The sequence below is a fragment of the Parambassis ranga genome, chromosome 20 (assembly GCF_900634625.1).
Source record: "Parambassis ranga chromosome 20, fParRan2.1, whole genome shotgun sequence".
Lineage (NCBI taxonomy): Eukaryota > Metazoa > Chordata > Actinopteri > Ambassidae > Parambassis > Parambassis ranga.
Genome location: NC_041040.1, coordinates 14,580,069 through 14,602,942, shown reverse-complemented (window position 1 = coordinate 14,602,942; position 22,874 = coordinate 14,580,069). Strand labels below are relative to the sequence as shown.

At 43.6% G+C, this 22,874-nt stretch overlaps 2 protein-coding genes across 7 annotated transcripts in view; one reads left to right on the top strand and one right to left on the bottom strand.

Moving 5' to 3' along the window:
• asap1b (ArfGAP with SH3 domain, ankyrin repeat and PH domain 1b) overlaps window positions 1-18,807 on the top strand; it is a 47,591-nt gene extending 28,784 nt beyond the window's left edge. Inside the window, exons 9-29 of one of the 5 annotated variants that reach the window (XM_028432822.1) lie at window positions 28-114; window positions 674-682; window positions 961-1,061; window positions 1,155-1,224; window positions 3,754-3,841; window positions 4,064-4,112; window positions 5,715-5,881; window positions 8,035-8,168; window positions 8,420-8,511; window positions 8,593-8,779; window positions 10,120-10,205; window positions 10,760-10,875; window positions 10,973-11,040; window positions 11,522-11,629; window positions 11,933-12,161; window positions 13,992-14,060; window positions 16,036-16,114; window positions 16,206-16,270; window positions 16,343-16,884; window positions 17,271-17,393; window positions 17,499-18,807. In XM_028432822.1, coding sequence (XP_028288623.1) covers window positions 28-114; window positions 674-682; window positions 961-1,061; window positions 1,155-1,224; window positions 3,754-3,841; window positions 4,064-4,112; window positions 5,715-5,881; window positions 8,035-8,168; window positions 8,420-8,511; window positions 8,593-8,779; window positions 10,120-10,205; window positions 10,760-10,875; window positions 10,973-11,040; window positions 11,522-11,629; window positions 11,933-12,161; window positions 13,992-14,060; window positions 16,036-16,114; window positions 16,206-16,270; window positions 16,343-16,884; window positions 17,271-17,393; window positions 17,499-17,573 — 2,544 coding nt within the window. In that variant the 3' untranslated portion in view covers window positions 17,574-18,807. Of the gene's footprint in view, window positions 1-27; window positions 115-673; window positions 683-960; window positions 1,062-1,154; window positions 1,225-3,753; window positions 3,842-4,063; window positions 4,113-5,714; window positions 5,882-8,034; window positions 8,169-8,419; window positions 8,512-8,592; window positions 8,780-10,119; window positions 10,206-10,759; window positions 10,876-10,972; window positions 11,041-11,521; window positions 11,630-11,932; window positions 12,162-13,991; window positions 14,061-14,655; window positions 14,818-16,035; window positions 16,115-16,205; window positions 16,271-16,342; window positions 16,885-17,270; window positions 17,394-17,498 lie in introns of all 5 variants that reach the window. The other 4 variants (XM_028432820.1, XM_028432823.1, XM_028432821.1 and 1 more) reach the window with 4 other exon arrangements.
• Window positions 18,808-19,683: 876 nt separating this feature from the next.
• Window positions 19,684-22,855, bottom strand: eef1a1l3 (eukaryotic translation elongation factor 1 alpha 1, like 3). 2 transcript variants are annotated; one of them, XM_028432262.1, is made up of 8 exons: window positions 21,706-22,855; window positions 21,431-21,600; window positions 21,136-21,315; window positions 20,754-21,050; window positions 20,544-20,694; window positions 20,179-20,435; window positions 19,874-20,108; window positions 19,684-19,799 (listed from the first exon to the last, which is right to left on the bottom strand). In XM_028432262.1, the coding sequence occupies exons 2-8, from the start codon at window positions 21,572-21,574 to the stop codon at window positions 19,696-19,698; spliced, it is 1,368 nt and encodes a 455-aa protein (XP_028288063.1). In that variant the 5' UTR covers window positions 21,575-21,600; window positions 21,706-22,855; the 3' UTR covers window positions 19,684-19,695. The 2 variants fall into 2 exon arrangements, with proteins under 2 accessions (XP_028288063.1, XP_028288062.1); XM_028432261.1 differs by lacking the exon at window positions 21,706-22,855 and having other exon boundaries at window positions 21,431-21,639.
• Between the last annotated feature and the right edge of the window lie 19 nt (window positions 22,856-22,874).

Below are 22,874 nucleotides of genomic sequence, written 5' to 3'. Positions count from 1 at the left end.
CTGTCCCTGACCATTTTCTGTCCACAGATCAAACAGACTCAGGATGAGGAGAAGAAGCAGCTGACAGCCCTGCGAGATCTGCTCAAATCCTCCCTTCAGTTGGACCAGAAGGAGGTATGCAGGACACAACCAGCCACACAAAGCCAGATTTGAACCAAATGTTTGCCAGGCCAGCACAAAGTCAACTATATTGGGCTAAAAGCGGTCACCTGAATTATCCCTTTTATTTCCACCACACACTTCCTCTCACTCTGGTCACTACCAAGTTTGGAGCTTGTCTCCTGCAGCACGGAGCGAGTGCCCAGTGCTGTACCATGCTGGTAGCCAGTGTGTGGTAGGCTTTGCTGGTGACCAGTGTTGTGCCTCACTGGCTGCTCAGTGGAGAGCACCGCACATTTAAAACACTGCCAGATGGGTTTCACTTACCAGCATAGGCTGCTGTGGCTGTGCTCACACATTCACACTCTCAGTGCATGAAGTGATCTATGTAGATTCACATTTTAATTTACACTTTCTGCAGTCTCTCTTGTGAGTGAGCACTACTTTTAGACAGCAAGATGGTTTCAGTCAGGCAACACACTCTTTTACACCCACCGCCTGCACCTGAGCCAGATCTTTCACACCTCTCCCCTCTATCTCCTACCTCTCTGCCTTCTGCTTGTCTGGAATCAAGTCTAGAAGAGTAAGTGCTGGTGCATGTTAAGCATACTGTCTGTTCTGACGGTAGAGTGGTTTGGCCCTTGTAGGGGTGTTGCAGAGCATGACCTTTAGGTTCTTTTTTTTTTCTTAGCACTCTTTGCTTTTGATAAAACCCCTCTGCACTTCCTTTGAATTAGTTTGTGATGTGTGTGTATCTGTGTGGCATGTGTCTTTAAGCAGCACCTCTGCAGATGCTGTGTGTTTAACGTGGACTGTTTTTGTGTGTTTGCACATGTGCACCTGTGGGGTGGGTTGGCACAGGACTCGCAGAGTAAGCAAGGTGGCTACAGCATGCACCAGCTGCAGGGAAACAAGGAGTTTGGGAGTGAGAAGAAAGGCTACCTGCTGAAGAAGAGTGATGGGTAAGCTGCTAACGACAAAGATGCACTGCTCATGTTACATGTTCATGTTCATGTTGGAGATTAGATAACAAAAAAAACTGACGTGTCTCACAGGCTGAGGAAGGTGTGGCAGAGGAGGCAGTGCTCAGTGAAAGGAGGCATGCTTACCATCTCTCATGCCACAGTGAGTAGACACACACACACACACACACACACACACACACACTCACACAGACTCACACACTGACCCTCCTGAGTGACTGTGTGGATCAAAAGGAGAGCATCGTGCGAGGAGGTTATGTTGGGCTTTTTCAATCTGCTGGCTGGTAGAGTGGAATTGACATAGATGGGTTGTCATGGCAACCATGCCCCCCCCCCCCCCACTCGCCATAACCCCCAGCCACCCCCTCCCCCTTCTTTGCTGCCTGCTGCGGCTCGGTGACTCATCTGAGAGCGAGTGTGTGCGTACAGTGTATGCTGGCACTTCTCTGTCGTCCCCACTCTGGTGCAGCAGACGCTGTGATGGTTTCTTTCCTGTGTGTGCAGACTGCAGGGATCTCACACTGGATTTCTATATAATTTAATTCTGTCAAGTTAGAGCCTCCTGCTGACAGACAAAAGAGAGCAAGTGGACAGAGGGGCTTAGCACAAGCAGTAAATTTAGCTAGAGCAGAGGCAGGCGTCTCATTATCAGTAAATCCAATTGGTGACGTAAAAAAACAGGAATTTAAAAGGTTTAAACGGGTATATTAATATACATGTTTGCAACTTTTAAATGTCACATTATATAATAGAAAACTACTGTTATCTGTGTCCACTTGAACATGTCAGGGTCTTGTAAAGCAAAGGGGAAGAACACACCTCTGTTAACTGAGTCCTTCAAAGGACACGGCCTCTGAATTGGGACAACTTGTATCGGATAATATACAAGATGGATATGCATTCTGTACAGGACAAGCAGACCCACAAAATTAATGGATGGAGTATATATATATATATATATATATATATATGTATAATATAATTTTGGCCCCCATTTGAGAGCAGTAACAGTTTACATTTTAACGATCCTAGAATGTTGCCTGTAAGCTCACAGTTTCTTGTATAATTATGTTAATGTTTGAATTTAAAGGTATACACCCTTTTCATAAGTTAAAGCAGCCTCATCGCACAGCCAGCACATTCATTCTAGCTTGCATCTGAACCCTGTTTGGGGTTGTTTTGCTTTGTAATTGGCTGATTTAGCCTCTGTACCTTTAAATTAAAATGAGGGGCTGCTGACCACTCCCCCTTCAGGAAGAGGGCTGTTTTTTTTTTGACAGTTATATTTACCAGCAGGACCTCACATAGAGCTACAAAATCTGAATGGCTCATTTAGACACTTGAGAAACATAAGAAGGCAGGCTTCCCTTGTATATTTTATATATTTATATATTATGGGTCTCCAGACACACTTATGGCAGTATTCAGGTTCAAAAACAATAAAAAGTGGACTCTTTTTAAATGTTGTTACTTCTTAGTTGGGGATTGGAAATGAGTTGGACGAGCTAGTGCAGTTGGCACTGTGGCAGCTAATTTTCCAGTACCCATAGTGGTTCCAGTTGTGGCACAGCAGGGAGGATGAGCTCTGGCAGCTCGTAATGATCATGTATGATGTCACTGTGAGCCTGAGCTTTATTGTTTCACATTTGCTGTTTTTTATGGTGTTTAGGTGTGAGCATGATGTGAACATGCCTGTGTGTCTGTAGGCTCTGGCTCACTGAGTGGTAATCATGCCACAGCTCATAGTCATATCTCTATGTGTGGCAGTGGTTTACAAAAACAACCCAAGTGTTGTTTTTCCCCTTCATCCTCCACGTCTGCTGAACTCTAGGTGACTCTTGTGGCGTAGTGCCAGCTGCCCAGCCCAGCTTTGAGACTCATCGCAGCCTGTTAGCATTTCATTAGCACGTGCCCTGGCTCCCCCCCCTCTCTGCCTGGACACTGGCAGGAGACAACGCTCAGTGTACATGTGCCAACTGGGCCCATTATTACAGTACACAGTCCGGGTAGCACAGTCCAGTTTCTTAATGAGCTCAGCGTGCTTCTCTGTGACAGTTTTGTAGCTAGTGGTGTTGAATAATACATACATGAGGTGATACATTTATCTACAACGGTTATGCAAATCCTTCATCATGCAACGATACCAGCCATCTGGTGGTGCTTTTTGAATTAATTATATTGAGTGTTCTGTCTTATTTCAGCTGTTGGCTGGCCAAAACAAGCAACTTAAAGCCTGGTTGGGTTTTTGGAAACTCTGCAGAGTATATATTTATTTTAGAGCATCCTAACCTGATGCAGCAGATGGTTTCTAACATACAACCATCTGGAATGACTTGGAAAGAGGCAGATACTTAAAAAAAATACCTGGCAGGTGATTGGATGCATAATCTGTGTATCATAGGCTGACTGACCAATCTGCTCTTTGTACTTCTCACTGTCGTCACCAAACCTAAAACAGGCCTGTAGTTACACAGATTGGTTTGAACCCCTGTAGTGCAGTGACACATAGCTTAAAGCCTAACAGGAGAAATTGTCCTGTGATTTTGTGAGAATCCAGCTGCTAGTCATGATTAAAAATCATGGTGACATTAACCACATTTACAAATTGTGCACTGTGTTTCCTGTGTGATAATGTGACATCCATTGACAACCCTACTGTCTGTATTTACAGTCCAACAGGCAGCCAGTCAAACTCAACCTGCTCACCTGCCAGGTGAAGCCGAGCACCGAGGACCGGAAATGTTTTGATCTCATTTCTCGTAAGTTTTCCCACACACAAACATTTCATCAGAGGCCTGAATAATTCAGCTCTCTGCACTTGTAATACGAGCCTGTAGATGCACATCATGCACGCAGACAGCATTTTATTATTTTATCACTCGGATAAGTGATATGTTCATTGTATGCTGTCTGCTGCTTCTAGGAATATAAATGCAACATTTCAGGTTTGTGTATTTAATGTCACTATTACTGTTTTCCAGATAACCGGACATATCATTTCCAAGCTGAAGATGAACAAGAGTTTGTTATGTGAGTCATCATACAGAATTAAAACTGATTCATCTGACTTAGATATACCGTATGTGGGATCTCACCTAATAATATTTTTAATGGTGTGTTGGTGTGTGGCAGCTGTGTCACTTTATTTTCACCTCTGAGAACAGGAAGCGTTTGAGAAGGACTGTTTAGAGTGCCTGGCAGAGAGGATAGCTGTGGGATTTGTGGTCTGGAGTAATTCAGGTCACTGTAACCTCACACTGCTGTTTCCCAAGCTGTAGCTCACATTCATACAGGCAGACATGATCATATCTGTAGGTGTTCAGGCCTGTTCAGGTGACTTTTTTCACACATTGTTCTGGTGACTGATAATGAAAATAAGTAACACATTATATAACAGCTGACTACCACATAGAGCATGGCGAGCAGCTAGATGAATGAATTCTGTTTTTACACATATAATCATAATGTAAGTATATTTGAAGGCAAAATATGATCGATCGATAGATAGATTTAGGACTAGCCTCTAGTGGCCATCTGAGGGACTGCACTGATGTCTGCACTTCTTTGTTAGTCTTGTTTTTTAGTCCTGACATCTGACACGCATACCAACAAATACAGGGGCAGAGGTTATTATTGCAGCTTCAACACACTACATCTCCGTGTACATGTGTTCCTTTGGGATCCTACTCTTGCCTCATCTCTTCTGTCTGTGTCACGCAACTCCATCTCTATCTTCATTGCCTTTCCTGTGAAATATTTAGTATTCCATACAGCTCCTGCTTCATGCAATTATGCTCCCCTTCAATTAGGCTGGGAGCATATTATAATGCATATTATAAGTAAACACAGAATTGCTTTTGGCTCAGCATCTGTACGCCAACGCATCCGTGGATAAAAATATCTTGTTTTTCACACATAAACAGACAATCTAACACATCAATTTTCTGTTTGCCCACTCCCTGTTTGGCCCTTTTTGACTAGCAGAGAAAGAGGAAGTGCTGATGGCAACCTCATAAAGCCCACTCTCTCTCTCCCACTCTGTGTGTGTGTAAGGGTCAGTTGTAGTGCGTAGAATGCAAGAGCAGTTTGTACCATGCAGTGAACTGCAGGAGGCCATGTTTGAAAGGCAGCAACCCTGTTTCCTGTCTCCTTAATGATTACAGTCCTGTGTGTGTGTGTGTGTGCAGGACAGTCTGTGCTCTTTTCAAAGATACCTGCAAGAACAGATATACTGGCACAAAGGGAGGCGTGATTGATAGGTTTCGAACTAAAAATACAAAACTATTTTAGAAAACTGAGTACATTTCCTCCTTTCTGTCCCCTGCACTCAGACACCAGAGGCCATCACCTTCATGCAGACCTCAGTTTGCTGTTTGGATTGTTCTTTGGTATCTAGACCCAAGTCTCATCCATTGGAACAAATTGCTATCTCCAAAATAAACACTTTTTACATGTTGTGCCTAGGAAGGTTTAGGACCCTATTTTGAAATTTAGAGTCTGTTGTGATTTTGTATTGCTTGTCTGTTGTTCAATTTTTGCAGACAAAGCATAAAAGAAAAGGAAACTGTGGCTGAGGCTAAATTGTTGTAATGTTTCAATTCCTTAATAAAAACACTTTGTTCCCTCTTGCAGCTGGATCTCGGTGCTGACCAACAGTAAGGAGGAGGCGTTAAACATGGCGTTCCGTGGTGAACAGAGCAGTGGAGGGGAGGATGGATTAGAGGACCTGACTAAAGCCATCATAGAAGACGTGCTGCGCATGCCAGGCAACGAAGTCTGCTGCGACTGTGGAGCTGCAGGTGTGTGCTACGCAGGGAGACTCCATGTGTATATATATTGCTCGTATATATATATATATATATATATATATATATATATATATATATATATATATACGCACAAAACAGGAAAGGGATATATATATATATATGTATATATATATATAGGAAAGGGATATATATATATATATGTATATATATATATATATATATATATCCCTTTCCTGTTTTGTGCGTATTCAACCTTCACCTTCTTACAGCAGAAACAGCCACACCAGCACTTTCTGATTTAACTGTGGACAAATGTTTTATTTAAAGCCGCACTCATCTTTGCAATGTCACAGCTGCCTTGAACTCAGCATCCTTTGGTAACTGAACAAGCCACACTGCAAATCCCTTAGTAGCCTTCAACAAAAAAGGGTGTGTGCGTGCGTGCACGCTGTTGTTGTTAGCATTCAGGGCACAACGCGATCCCTCCCCCGCATTAGGAAGCAAAGAGTCAGCAGTCAGGAGTGCCATAGACATTCAACCCCTCTGACACTTCACACAAACACATACTCACTTTCTCTACCAGCTCGTCGACGGACCGATGGGAGGACTTTCTGCTTTAAGGGGGGAAAAACATTTCTGGTCTTTGAGAAGCAACATCATTACATCATGACGTTACATAAGTCACACAGGCTTGGTCGACCCCTGCAATCTGCAGAGAGGGGGGAGGTAGTTTGTCATGTCTATACTCCTGTTGCTGCATCCATTCATATATGCTTTCTGTTGTACCACATGTTCTAGTTGCGGTTAGGTGTCAGTGAATTTTAGCTTTGCTGCAGAGATGACACCCAGCTTCTCCTTCCTCTTGCATAAATCTACCTCCATGGTTTCAGAGGTCACTGAGGTCTCCCATCTCATTCCATATTCTCCTCCTGTCACACCCAGATTTGCAGCTTTAGCATTAAGCAGCTATAGAGGTCACTGTACACACGCTCATGCTGCTCAGCGTGCACTCTGTGACCATTAAACCAGCTTGCCTCTGTTCATTGTGTCCTGTAAATATGCGCATAAGTGCATGCGCCCGCCTGCTGCGTCTGTGTGACTCATTGGTTTTGGGCTGCCTTTGTTGTTTCCACCAGCGTCTGCCGGGTGTCACAACCAGCACAGCCCAGTTTAAGGCTTAAAGCTCCCAGATTGCATCAGAACATCAGGCGGTGATGCTGGGTTAGAGGGTGGGGAGGGTGGGGGTGTGAAGTCATCACACGGATCTGCTACATTTTTTTTTGCTTGGCAGTGTGTTATGCAATTGACTCAATCTACCTCCTGCAGTGTGAGGTGACTGGTCAGCAGCACTGTCATCTACTGGATTCATAAAGAAATCAATAGATGTGGTGAAAGCTTTCAAGTTTAAAAGGATATTTTCGTGCTGAAAAGATGAATAGTACATAAAACTGTCTGTGCAGTAGAAAGGTGATACTTGACCAGAAAGGACTGGAAAAACGTCAACACCCAGAATGCACCAGGCTTAGTCTGGAATGTAACACCAGCAACTAACAAACTGTTACATCTTTGTCACTCCGCTGACTCTCTCTGTATTTTGACTGTTTCTTTTGGGGTTAGTGATGTTTGTATCCCTCCTGCCCAAAAGCTTTCTTGTAGCATTAGATGACTTGTGCAGCTTAAAAAGAAAATGGCTGCTGCAGCACAGGAAGTCCACAGGTCATCCCTGCCCAGTCCAAAGCAGCCCTGCACCAAATACCCCTGTGTGTAGTAGCATTTACCTCCTCCATAGATTGCTCTGCACCATCTTCTGCTTTTTCTAGATTAATTTGTATCTATGTGTTTTATGGTATCTTGTGGCCTTGCTCATAATTAAACAGCTTTGAAGACAGGCTGCAAGGACGTAGAGGAGGCATTCACTGTGTGAACATACTATCCACGCTTTAATGACACAAAGCCGATTCAAGTGAACCTTTACTTTAAGTCACAGTTTATGTAATAAATTGCATATAATGAGGAGTTCCACATCCACAAATTAGTTTTTTTACCTAAAAAGAAGTTGGACATCTTGGATTAATCAATTTTGCCTCTTAAAATGGCTTAAAAGATGTAGTAAGTGATGGAAACACTGTATGCTGTATGCATGGTAACATGATTTGGTCTTTTTTTTTTTTTTTTTTTTGTAGACCCTAAGTGGCTTTCAACCAACCTGGGGATCCTCACCTGCATCGAGTGCTCTGGCATCCACCGAGAGATGGGGGTCCACATTTCTCGTATCCAGTCCATGGAGCTCGACAAGTTAGGGACCTCAGAACTCTTGGTGAGTCAGGAAAATCATCCACCGAGTGAATAAATAGCTGTTTTAAAAATGAGGCACACCCTCCACTATTTTCATCTCTAGTGAAACATTAGAAATAATGAAAGAGTGGAATAGAACACAAGCTAATCCCTGAAACAGCAGGGGTGCGTCTCCCAGAACCAATGCGCTCATCTGTCTGTGAGAACATGTGAATGCTTCCTTGCCTAACATCTTTGTGATCTAACGCTCATGTCTCCCTCTTTTTCCCCCAGCTGGCCAAGAATGTAGGGAACAGTAGTTTCAATGAGATCATGGAGGGAAACCTCCCTTCCCCTACACCAAAGCCCACTCCCTCCAGTGACATGTAAGCACTCTTAGAGTTTCACATCCAAACTCAATCCCCTCTAACTCTTAATACACGCATTAAAAACACTTTTCCCCACAGGACGGTGAGGAAGGAGTTCATCAACGCCAAGTACGTGGACCACAAGTACGCGAGGAAGACGTGCACGTCTGCGGCAGCTAAAATGATCGAGTTGTTCGAGGCGGTTCAGTCCAGGGACCTGCTGGCTCTCATTCAGGTCTACGCTGAAGGGGTGGAGCTGATGGAGCCGCTTCCAGAGGCAGGACCAGTGAGTCTGATCGCACCAGTTTAAAGTCGGCTAGCACAGTGTTGTTTGCTTGTGTGTTTCCAATTTAGAAAAGCTGTGTCTGCTTGGATTGGTTAGTTGTAATTGCCTGAGCAGGCCCCGCCCACCATCCAGCATCAGTTCTGCTAGTGCAGGATGCAGGAAGGGGGATGCAGATAAAAATTCAAGCAAGCAAAAAAACAATATTATTATCCGAAGATGCATATGCGTCTACTTTATGTGCACATTAAACAGGAAGAGCAAACTGTGAATAGAAATAATTTCCTCAGCTCAAATGAATTACATAAACAGAAAATCTTAACATAAAGCCCAAACTACCTGCATGCCCACATATACATCATAACACTTATATGCACAATGGACTACAGATCCCAGGAAGCTCCTACCCAGAGCTGTGCACATGTTACTGCAGTGGTTCAGCCTCATGTGAGGTCTGTTCCCAGCAGGACGACCAGTGCTGACACATTTCTACCAGTTGGTGAATTATTTGGCGGCTAGAAATGGGCGTAACAGTTGGAAAACTCTGAGTCATCCGGATAACTTCACCAGCAGGTGGTGATATCCAGCAACCCCCACCACATTGTGGAGGCACCGTGTGTGTGTGTGTGTGTTGATTCCATATTTACTTGCATTACATTAAGACATCTGTGGAGGCTCATGTCTGTTTTTTATTTGTGCAGCTCTGCCTGTTTTCTCTTTTGTTCCTGCTCGCTGGTTCAGGCATAAATGTTAGTTAAGATGGTGGAGATACCACACCGTAAACAGCATGCATGATCAGACGTAATCTGACATAAATGGGTCAAGGTTTTATAACGCAAACATGGTAGTTCTCTGATGAAAAATTAAGTGTACAACACTGCAGCAGAGCAAAAGAGGATATCATTTAGTGACGGAGGGAGCTGCTGCTGCTGCTGCTGCTGTCTGCGCTATGAAGTCTGACTCACCGATATCTGATCTGCTGCTGTCAGTACATCTGAAGGGCTGAACGGTGACACCCCCCCCCCCAACCAAACGCACAGAGAGCATGACTACAAAAAGAAATACGCTGTAGATGCCAAAGCGCCAAGAAATACAGATAATTTAACCATTGAATGTAGCATGTAAAGGAATAACATCAACATCTAGCAACAATACATCAAATCACATGAAGATAATGACAAATCTTAGTGTTATGCCTACAGAAATGATATTTTTAGGAGCCATTTTGTTTACTGCAGCTTGTTTAAATGCTGGGAAGAGACACAGAGAGGCAGAGAATACAGAATGGATGCTGCCCAAGATTGCCTCACTGTGTCTTTGCTGTGTTTGATGGCCCCCTGCAGGAATCCGGAGAGACTGCACTGCACTACTCTGTACGGACTGCTGACCAGACCTCACTGCACTTGGTGGACTTCCTTGTGCAGAACAGGTACATTTGCTATTTTTATATGTGGATTAGCCTTGGCACACAGGGGGAGTCAAAATCTTTTACAACACATCAGCACTTTTAGAGGAAAGCTGCACTTTAAACGACAGTTTTGTGGAAACATGCAGACATGATGTGCTGTGAGTCCTCGGCTATAATAAAGCACTGGAAGTGCAGAGGAAAGCTTAGTGCCGCTCAGCTCAGATTCCCACAAGGCAAAGAGAAATGGGTCAAGCACTTGTTCGCTGCCTTAATTTATTCCTCTCCCTTCAATTGTTTACCCACCACTGCTCCAACTGCACACAGCCTCCACAGAAGAAGAGGGAGCCTCTCATTAATTAATGGCTTGTACGATGTCGTGCTTAGCCATCATTATGTAGAACATGTTTCTCGGCCTTTAATGGGAAATGCAGGGATTATTTACTGTCTTTCTTTCTTAGATACAGCCTTTATGAACGCTTTTCTGGGTAATAACACATTAACCTGAAGCTGCAGGACTGTGGAAAACACCCTCAGGCATGTGACCTGTGCACTGACTGTGTGTGTTTTTCTCCCAGCGGTAACCTGGATAAGCAGACGGAGTGGGGGAACACCGCCCTGCATTACTGCTGCATGTACGAGAAGCCCGAGTGCCTCAAGTTACTGCTGAGGGGCAAGCCAGCCACAGACATCAGTAAGTCACACATTGAGGTTCATCCTCTCGTTAACATGTCATCTGTACGCGCAAATCAGACTCCTAACTGTTGATTATCCCTGCCTCACCCCTTCAGCCAATCAGAACGGAGAGACGGCACTGGATGTTGCCAGGCGACTGAGGAATACTCAGTGTGAGGAGGCAGTAAGTGAAGGATCGCCCAGCAGGAGCTGCTGCTGGACATCACAGCTGATAATTAATGATCTAAAAAAATTACATCAACCCCAAAAATACATACAAGTAGTCAGATACAACGGTCAAAAAAAATAAAGGTTGTGAAGCTCAGACCGTAGCTGATTGGACGTCTGCTGCTGGCCAGTAGATGGCAGTGGAAGGTCTGTCTCCAGCCACAGGCAACAGAGGCAGCAGAGTGGAAATAACTGTGGATGTATGTTTGTTATTAACGCTAACATGAGCAAGCAGACAACAAATTGACTTACACTTTTATTCTTTAACTTCACCTGTTTTCGTGTTGAACCTCTGGAATCTAGTTAAATACACAAAGGCTCATGTTATCTTAGTAACCACTATTATACTTATGATACTTGCGATTGTACTGACGGTTGTAGGTGTAGGTCTGTGGATTGTATTGTATGTGTATAACTGGTTTGTTTGTGTGTGTCAGCTTGTGCAGGCTGCAGAGGGCAAATTCAACCCTCACATCCACGTGGAGTATGAGTGGAGCCTCAGACTGGAGGAGATGGATGAGAGTGATGACGACCTGGATGATAAGGTTTCAGCTTTTCTCTGTTTTTCTGCTCAGAGAATTCCACATATTTCTACCATAGTTTGTGTTCTTGTGCAACTTTCTAAATGAAAGACACATGGATCCTTGCTCTGACTGTACTTCAGTGGTCTGTTTACAGGCATAAACAGAATAGCTGTATGTTAAACCCCTCTGCTCCATAGTGATCCTTCAGTCACAGCATAGAGAATAAACAGTGTACGCACTGATTGGTTGAGGTCACAGCATCATCTCTGCAGCCTCTTCCAACTGATGTCAGCTCAGTCTCACCTGTTCTGCGTCCTTCTCCAGCCCAGCCCCATTAAGAAGGACCGCTCCCCAAGGCCTCAGAGCTTTTGCCACTCCTCCAGCCTGTCCCCTCATGACAAGCTCTCCCTGCCGGGCTTCATCAGCCAGAGGGACAAGCAGCAGCGTCTCTCCTACAGCGCCTTCACCAACCAGATGTACAGCGCCTCCACCGACCTCAGCTCCTCCCCTGTGGCCGACGGGCCGCCGCTGCCACCCAGGAACCAGGGCAAAGGTCAGACCTGCATACACCCATTTTTGCACCTGAAATATCAGTTTCCAGCGTACAGCTATGACAGTCAAGACATGCAGGAGATTTTGTTCTGCTGATATCTCTTTTGCAAATGTCAGCCTGAAATGCAAATGGTCTAAAGGTGGTGTGTATGCACTCCTGTGTCAGATTACTGCAGACAGAAGATAGAAAATGACTTTATGGTGTCTGTTAATGTTTAATTGTATCCAGGACAGGATTATATGCAGAGGAATGCTTCGTTATCACTACACAGGAAATTTTCACTTCTGTGCTGTCTCCGCACACCCAAACACACACGCACACACACACACACCCTGCAGTGGTATGCAATTTGTCAGCACACAGATCAGAGGGCGGGAAGCAGGTGTCATTAAGATTGCTTACACAGTAAACCTTCAGGAAAACATGGCTGCAGGAGAGGGCAGGGTGGCAATCGTTAGTCAGCCATGTGAATAGAAAGTTAGATACACACTTCATCATTAACTTCAGCACAGTACACACACACACACTGTGAGTGTGCTGTGTCTGCTGTATTAGAATTAAAGAATAACACTCCTCCCTCTGTGTCTCACCGCTTTAGCTTCAAAAGCTCAAACTGCCAACATCCATCTTATGTCATTTACTCAATGTTTTGAGCATTAAAATCTTATTTTTCTTAAAGCAAGGTGACAAATTCCACCTGTTTCCAGTGCAATGAAAGAGTGGAGCATTATTCATCTTTTGGCTTTGCTATTGTACCACAGCAAGTGCAGGTTACAATAATAAAAAATGGCAAACAAGCATTTGTATCTTCCGACCAAACGTTTAACTCTTGTTTGACAAAGGGGCTGGAGACTGAACTAACCGATGGGATTGGTTTTCTCTCTCTGAAGGATTTAATAAGTTTATCTGGAGTTACTTGGTTCTAAAATCAAATAAAGAACAGGACTGCTAATGTTGGCTTAATATCTAATACGAGCATCTTAGCCCTCTAAATGTAATATGACTCATCGTGGCCTTTAGCAGGCCTTTTTCCAAAGCAGAACATATGTCTGGCAGAATGAATGAGTTCTTTGCTTTAAAAGAAAAGGCCAGTGTAGATAACGTGCTGGCTTGATGGCTTGCTGACATTTGCAACAGAACAGTGCTGCTAAAAGGACTTTGTTAGCATCATGACTCAACCAATTATAAATGAATGCTAATCACTTCTGGATTTTAAAGATCATATATAACTAAAAAGCTAGTTTCCACACATGCTAACATTAGCAGGTGAGTTCTCCTGCTGTTTAAATCATTGAATCTAATTGGAAACACAAGATAATTAGCAAATGATAGCATTTGCATCAAACATTGAAGCAGATGAAATGATTTTTACCTTTTGTAGAGGTGGTAAAAACAGACATTCATCATGTCTCTTTAGGTCTTTCAGTAAACACACATAGAAGCAGAGAGGTTGGAAAAGGGGGCTACTGATATTCATGAATCACATGTGTTAGATAATTAAAACAGCACTGGAAACAAGTAGTTTTATTTATGCAAAAATAAGATTAAACACCTGAACAAGAGGATGAACTGCGTACATGCTAAATGTTCAGACGCTCCACATTAGCAGTGCTCTCTCTCAGTGGGTGCTGAAGAGCTCGGTCCCCAGGGGCCAGCTTCACACCGTTTCTCCTCTTTTTTGCTTTGCTTGCCACTGAAAAGATTTCATCTTGTTATTTTACAGTGTGTGGGAGCAGCTCTTTATAAGACTGACATACTGTAGATTCTCTCCCACACTCCTCATCTCGCTCTCTGTTTTCTTTCTCTTTTTTTGTTTCTCTATTCTTTCAGCTCCTCACTTGGCATTCCTTGGCTCTCATTCGCACTACGCCACACTGGCTGGCACTCGACCATACATCAGTGAATATCCTGGTTTTATGTTCTCCCCCTTTCTCGGCTGTGTGCCCCATATACTGTTTTTTTCCATCAGTTGTTTCTTCCTTTACAGCTCAGATTTACAGGGTGGTGGTGTGTTTTTTAAGTTGATAATAGACCCATGTGGGTAATTAATCTCTTGCCTGCATGTGTTTTGATATCTTTATGGAATAATATCCCACCATCCTTGAGCTGTAAACTCCCAGCCACAGCTGATTCCTCTCTGGCTGAGCTCTCTATTAGCTGCTTTCACCCCACTTTCCTCTATGACAGTGACCAGCAGACGCACGCAGGCATATTCAGAAACGAGCCAACACACCAGGAGATATTCCCACAACCCAAATCACAGTGCCCCTTCTTTCAATTGTGTATTACTGTCCTGACCTACCAGTGTTTATATTTGTTCAGGCAGTATGTTGTTTTTTAATCACCTCTTTCCACTCCTCCTCCTCCTCCTTTTCTCCGTGCTTCATCATCTTCTCCTTTACCTGCTCTTGGTATCTTTGGGTGGGTGGTTAACATAGTGATTTTTTTCCGGCGGGCCTCATCACCTCATGTGTCTTATGTATCGCTCCTCCAGCTCCTCCCCCATCTGGCCCTCCCTCTACACTCACACCAGGAGGCAGTTCCACCCTGTCCAAGAAGAGACCTCCGCCCCCCCCTCCTGGACACAAACGCACCCTGTCTGACCCACCCAGCCCGCTCTCTCACAGTCCACACAGTAAAGGGGGCTTAACTGGGGGTGAGATGCAACCACACCGAACAGCAGGGCTGCTTTCACTCAAGCAGCCCCATGCTGGAGAAACATGGTTCTCTATAAAAATGTTTTTAGATTGATACATAAAGAGGTTTTTGACAAAGTAATATCAACTTCAAGTCCACTTTTAGCATTTTCCAGAGCTATTGGCTAATTTAATTAAATGTAAATAAAGCCCTCATGATGTCATCATCATGTTGCCACCTTGACAGTGTCACACTCAACAAATGTTTTTTTTTGTCATGTAAAGTTTGCATTTTAAAACAGAAATGAACTCACCTTTGGAGCCACCCTGAAGTGGCCATTTCATAAGCTTTTTTTTTTTTTTTATTGCACTTCTGCATTTCTCAGCCCTGTAAGTTTCCCCTTGTTTCCCCAATTTGCAATCTGCTGCACAACAGCTCCACTTGACTTCTGCTAATAGTGACCATGACACCTTGTAAGTGGACTTTGAGTTAATATTCTTTGTCAAACGTGTCTGATGTTTTACGCAGAATTTTGACACCCTTTTTTTCTGACTCATCATGCAGACGTTAAGCCTTTCTATGAGTCTATTGATCATTATGATTATTGACATTACTGTCTAAAATGAGATGTCTTTAAAAATTGAATTCCTTAAAATTAAAAATGGGCAGAAAGCTCTTAAAATGATAAAGCTACAAAAAGGAAAATTTGGTATTTTAATCAAATATCAAAACATTTCCTGGTAATTAATCAACATAAAGTTGATTAATTAATTAAATATATAGTGTTTATGTGTGCACACACATAAACACAGCAGGTCTACATTTCTCAACTTTTATAAGAGCTCACAAATAAACTTACATTTATAAACTATACAGGCACATATGTTTGGTCTGAAACAGTCCAAAAAAACAGAAGTCACTTATTTTACTATTTTTTACTGCTGTTACTGTAGTTATCATTTGTCCCCTTCTGTGTCACACATGCACCGTTAACACCCCACCACTAATGAAATGACAGCACTTATTATTGCACTACGGCCTTAGATTTCAAACAACACGGGGCTCATGGAAAGCTCAGCCAGATGACGCCTCCCTCATTGTTTTTTTTTTGTTTTGTTTTTTTAAACCATCACAGCATGTTGATTTATTTCCACATTTATATGAAATTAATCTCATGGTTGGAGCTCTGATGTGGTGTTAAATAATCTGTTTGTCATCATCGATGCTGATATTGTAGGAAGTGACTCCACCCCTCCTCCTGTCAGTAAGATGTCTCCTGTTTCCAACAAGTTTGAAGGCATCCCTCAGCAGCAAAGGTATCACAGGCTGATATGATGTGTTGGGTCTTCTTTGTGAGAGGGGGAAGGCTTCCTTTTCAATGTTATTTGAATTCAACTCTCTTCCCAGCACTACTTCAAGCAACACAAAGTCGACACTTGGTCCAAGGGTTCTTCCTAAACTACCTCAGAAAGGTATGATCCATCCCACTTTGTAACGTCAGCTGCTGATTGAATCAGTTGTTTACTGTGTGTTTGTCTCTCCAGTGGCATTGCGTAAGATTGACACCATCCACCTTCCGTCTATGGATAAGCCCAGCCTTCCTCCAGAGGTCTTCCAGAAGTCCCCACCAGCGACTGAAACCCCGCAGAAGGCTCCTTTGGCGGACAGGCCTCAGCCAGGAGACCTGCCCCCCAAACCACAGGTGTCTGAGCTTCCCCCTAAACCTGGAGAGCTTCCTCCAAAGCCGCAGCTCTCTGACCTGCCTCCCAAACCTCAGCTAGGAGACCTACCGCCCAAACCCCAGCTCAAAGACCTCCCTCCCAAGCCTCACCTTGCAGACATACCCCCAAAACCTGGGACGGCTGAGTCTGCTCCCAGGCCCCCTCCGGGAGAGTCGACGCAGAGGCCTCAAACGCAACCTCCACCTCCACCTCAGCCTCAAGCTCAACCGCAGCTGCAAGATTCACCGTCTCCAAATCAGCAGGCAAATATAGCAACTCCATCTCAACAGCCTGGTGAAGACACTAATGGGACTACAGCAGGGACTGCGGAGACACCTGTCCCCCTCCCAAGGAAGATCAACACGGTAAGGACAGACTTCTTCCAAAGCTTTCAGCACACATCCAGGACTGCTTTTGTCTTCTGAAGTAACATTAAAATGCTGCTTTTTTGGACAGTATTTTGAACCATGTGTGTAAGTTCCAGGTTATTTTAAATGACTCCACAGATACTGACATTTAAGACCACGGTTCTGGAGAGTCCTTTGAATGATAATTTTTGGCCGAGCTACAATACACATTGTGTGACATCTGGTCTGATCATGAATGAACCAAACCAGTTCTCTGTTGGTCCACATGGCCCAAACTTCAGTGTGATTCTGAAAAACATGTTCTGGTGCTGTGTTAAATCAAAGCATCTTAACAGAAGATGTTTTTGCTAGTATGCATAAGGTTTTGCTTCCTTTGTGTTTAGGGGAAAAACAAAGCTCGTCGAGTGAAGACGATCTACGACTGCCAGGCTGACAATGACGATGAACTGACATTTGTTGAAGGGGAGGTGATTATAGTTACAGGAGAAGAGGACCAGGAGTGGTGGGTGAGTCCAGCTTGAATACTTCTAAGGACCTGTTGGATATTTGATAGCTCATTGAACTGCTAGAAAAGCTCCCTTTTCCTTACATGCTCTGCTTTTTACTTCCAGATCGGGCATATTGAAGGAGATCCGGAAAGAAAAGGGGTATTCCCCATGTCTTTTGTGCACATTCTGAGTGACTGACAGAAAGACTTGCACTACACCTCTCCCTAACAAGGGAGCTTCTGTACATAGCAATCGTAACACCCCTTGTCACAAGACAAGCGTCCTAAAGAATTAAAACAAACAAAACGAAGGCTCGTCTAGTCATGGATGCCTCATCCATGCTGTACAAAGAATGTGTGTATTCTTCCTCTACCAGTATTATCTTAACCCTATAGCACGGCTGTAATGAAGCCACTCTCAAAACCCTAGCACTTACCTAAAAGTCTATGTTTATGCTGTTCCTGTGTATATATGTATGTAAATATATATATTTGTGTGTGAGTGTACATACATGTTTTATTGTACAAAACATGTACCATTGCTCTCTGCCTGTCCGATCAAGCATCAGGGTGGTAGAGTTTGGATTTTATCTGTATTACTTTTACTGGCCCTCAAAGTAATTATCAGCTTCTATTTCTGGGGAAAAAAAGGACAAATATGAAACGGAATGTGAAATAGGTCATGTCATTATTTGTGTCTTGCATCCCCCACCATAATTGACTGAAGAGGCAGAGGAGTCTCCCACCGATCTTTCCGCGCTGACGATCCATTAAATGTACTCCTTGTTCTTGCTTGCTTTGTGTGTACACGTATTCTGGTTGTTTTACAGTATAGAAACCTGCTGCTACTGTGTGGTGGAAATATCAAAGCCTGTGGTTCACTGTAGGTCACTAATTTACTCCTTGTTACACTGTTCACTTGTACGTATGCTCTGTGTGAACTCGATGCCATCTCCACAGTCCTTTGACCCGTTTTATTTTCTGTGCATGGTGTAACAATGACTGGAAATGAGTGGAGTGCTGCGTTCAATGACGCTCACCTCAGGGTTTGAAGAGCCACTATTAATACGAAGCAGGACCACGCAGACGGTATCCTGTTGTTAAAGCCACTATTAGAAATGACCAGTACAGGAAACTCAAGAGGACATCTTAGCAATAACTTGATTTTCTGACAACAACCTGTGTTCACAGTTCAGTGTCCTGTAAAACCTCATGAGCTTGAATTTTTTTTATTTTTTTAGTTTGGGGTCATGTAATATCATTCCATGTTACTGGATCCAGGTTTGCCTGTGAACCATTTTAGATGAAGGTGGTCTTTAAAAGGCCGGAGAGCCTGTATGTATTTTCACCCGGTCCTCACTGACTTGCAATTCTTCCCATGTTAAGGAACAAACCCATCAACCCATTGTATCATTAAAAGTGCTGTACGTAAAACTCACTCTTCAGCTGTGTGCTTCTCAGATTTGTTTGTGCCTCCTCTTGGAATTTCAGAGGGAGAGACATTCCTGAGCAGCTCAGTGAAGTTAGAGCTGAGCTCCAGATAAATACATGTGTAGGGTTCTGATAACCTCCATTGGGAATTGTAAATACTTAAGTGTTTTTTGTGCCAAGCTTCTTATGGTATCACCTACAGAGGTTCAGAAATAAGGTTGATCTGGTTGCAAGTTTCAGGTCATCAGGAAAATTGCCTTTGTTTAAACAGATGGCAAACATGAAAAATGCCACACATGTTGGAAATAAATATTAAAGCCATTTAAAAAGAAAGTCTGCACAGGTATATGCCATAGATTATCTCAATAAGTTTTAAATTTGCTATTTTGAAGTCTGAAAGACCAATGGAACTGTTTCCACTACAAAAATTATACCCAAGTAAACTGTGTAGTATTCTAATTACGGTACATGCAGCATTGTTCAAATCACCACGTTGACTTAATGTTGGAGTAACACTAAATGTTTACCGAGTCAGTACACTCCCAAATAAAAGCTGAAAATTAAAATCATTAAGTGATTAAGTGAAGAGCAACAAAACACTACAGAAAACAAGGTCTAACTAATGACATGTACTGCAGAGATTTCACTTGGAAGCATTGCAATGTACATTTACACACAGGAAGCCATCTTTTCCTTCACATCACTTTATTTTCTTCTCACATTTTAACCAAAACACACCATTCAAGTGCACAGCTTCAGGACTCAATATCAACACAGGAGTGCTATAAACTCTGAAAACATAAATGCTTTGTGTCACAACACAAAAGCTGCATCTTACTAAATAAAAGTGTCCACATAAAGCAGGATTACTACACTTCTGGTAAATAAACTTATTTACACACTTGGGCTTTGAGTTTGCTCCCTTGATTTTTCTCCACTGATTTAATGACGCCAACAGCGACGGTCTGCTTTAGGTCTCTGGCTGCAAAGCGACCTGTGGAGAACACAAAGTGGTGTTGAGGACGTACAAACCAACCTGTGAGAAAAAAAATCTGGGGGATACTGTACCTAAAGGAGGATATGTGAAGAAGCTCTCCACACACATGGGCTTGATGGGAACAAGTTTGACCGTGGCGGCGTCTCCAGACATCAGAATCTGTGGGTGGTCCTCCAGCTTTTTGCCTGTGCGTCGGTCGAGCTTCTCTTTGAGCTCAGCGAAGCGGCAGGTGACGTGGGTGGTGTGGCAGTCCAGGACAGGAGAGTATCCGGTCTTCAGCTTCCCAGGATGGTTCAGGATGATCACCTGAGGGGAAATAAAGAATCAGGAAGAGGCAGGGAAGAGTTAAAATATGTATGTAATGCACTGAACCCACCTGGGCTTCAAAGCTGCTGACATCAGAGGGCGGGTCCTGCTGGGCGTTTCCCGCCACATCCCCACGCCGCAGGTTCTTCACAGAAACGTTTTTAATGTTGAAGCCAACATTGTGGCCTGGCAGAGCCGTCTGCAGCCCCTGGTGGTGCATCTCGATGGACTTGACCTCTGCAGTGAGCTTGGCAGGGGAAAACATGAGGGTCATGCCAGGTTTGAGGATGCCAGTTTCAATCTTACCCACTGGAACAGTCCCAACTCCTGGAAGACAAAAAAGTGCACACCTGGACCTCATTTTATAGATTGGAGGTAATCAATCAAGTCCTGTAATCAGGAGAAGGCTCAGGCAGATTAAAGAGCATGACTGACCTCCAATTTTGTACACATCCTGCAGAGGTAAACGCAGCGGCTTATTGATTGTGCGCACAGGTGGGTGAATCGAGTCCAGGACTTCCAGCAGGGTTTTCCCACTTGCAGTCCCTTCCCGCCGTCTCACTTTCCAGCCTTGGAACCATGGCATCTATCAGAAACATTTTTAAATGTAAAGAATAATCAAACAAGCCCCACAAACATCCTTACCTTCTGAGTTACAGTGATCATGTTCTCCCCGGTCCAGCCTGAGATTGGAACAAAAGGCACAGATGTAGGGTCGAAGCCGATCTTCCTGAGGAAGCCGCTGACGCCTCGCACCACTTCTTCAAAGCGTTTCTGGCTGTATGGCGGCTCAGTCAGATCCATTTTGTTCACACAGACAATCATCTGCTTGACACCCAGAGTGTAAGCCAGTAAGGCGTGTTCTCTGGTCTGCCCGCTTCTGGACACACCGGCCTCATACTCTCCTTTGGCTGCAGACACCACCAGCAGGGCAACATCCGCCTGAAACCACATTAAGAAAAAAATATATATATATAAAAAAGGACTACCTGCATTCTAAAGAGAAGCTGAATTTCTGCACTTTTACCTGTGATGTGCCAGTTATCATGTTCTTGATGAAGTCACGGTGGCCCGGAGCATCAATGATGGTCATTGTGTATTTCTGGGTGTTAAACTTAAGCAGAGAAATGTCAATGGTAATTCCTCGCTCCCGTTCAGCTTTCAGCTTGTCCAGCACCCAGGCAAATTTAAAGGAGCTCTTCCCCATCTGTAAAAACAAGTTACAGAGGTCTAGTCACTCTTTCAACAGGCAACACTTTTATAGCTGTATTCATTAAATATACATTTATATATCGTTTTGTGTATTTTCTTTCTGTACCCACCTGTGCTGCAGCTTTCTCAAACTTCTCCAGCCTCCTTTGGTCGATGCCTCCACATTTGTACACCAGGTGTCCGGTGGTGGTCGATTTGCCGCTGTCCACATGGCCAATGATGACCACATTGACGTGAGTCTTCTCCTTTGGCATGGTTAAAGATGAATTGGTTTGGTAAACTGTAAAGGTTTTTACAGACAAAAGTCACACTCACAAATTTTTCCTATCAACTAGACCTGCTGAGCCTCTTCAGAGGGGCTTTATAGGCTCCACTGATACTTAACTGCAGACAGGTGTGCAGCTTCATCAAGCTCAATTGGAGTCAGTCCAGCCTGGATGATGCTGAACAGCAAAGGAGGCTGGGAAACTACAACAAATTGTTAAAATGCTTGAAAAGTTCTTCTCAAACTTCACTTGTGTTGTGGGGAAACAGTGAGTCATGGGAACTGATCTTTGATGAGTGTGCTGTCTGTTTGGGCCTCCTTCCACACAGATCCCCTAATGGTCTCAAATTACAACCAGGTGGATGTGGAAGCCTTTGAAGCAGCCCTAATTAGCAGCCTCTCCCTGTTTTATCAAACAAAACCTGATCAGCCACAAAACATGAGAGGAGCTGGACATGTTTTACCATTATAGAGAGTGCTGTATGGGAAGCTGTCTACTGTGTTGTCATGTCTATAATGTTAAGTAGGCACTTTACATTTAACATCGTGAAATTAGAATTAAAACCTGATGGAGAAAAACTTAAAAACATGATATAAATATGAAACACTGCACAGAGCAAGGAAGCTAGCTTGCATAGGAGTTGAACTTTCCATGGTTACTTACCAAAAGTCTCGATAGTTAATAAGTAGTAGTTAAAAAGTCTTCAGGTAGGTCAATACTAGTGTCAAAACTGTACCTCATGTTTCTAAAATGTCTCCACCTGGTGGTTAGCTTGCTAGCTTATTAGCTAGCAAGCTAGCTTATTAGCTAGCAAGCTGCCCAGGAAGCTAGCTACTGTGCGATATCGCACTATGCTAGCTATGCTAGTTGAGCTCAGTTCCTCGCTACACGTCACATAATCATATTTGTGAACTAAAAACAATAATTCAAATGTTATAATATGTTCAGAAACAGCATCTTACAGTAAGTAGTGGGGGTCCTGTTATTATTTGTTATAGAATCAAATACGGTTTCAGGGTTCAAATAGCACAACAGCGCCCCCCAGAGGAGAGGCTCACTTCATGCCAAAGGACGCTTCGGCATATTTTGAGTAAATGTGTTTGTGAAGGGGTTTTTTAGCGTTTTAAAGTCATATCTACAGCGGGACTCGAACAGTTTTATGGTCTAGTCCAGTAGTAATCCGGTATAAGTGAGTGCCCGTTGAAAGATCGCAGCGGGTGTCGGCGGACCGGGCGGGTCCATTTTCTGTCAGGGAGGGAACATGCGCGGCTGCCCCCTCCTCCGCGCG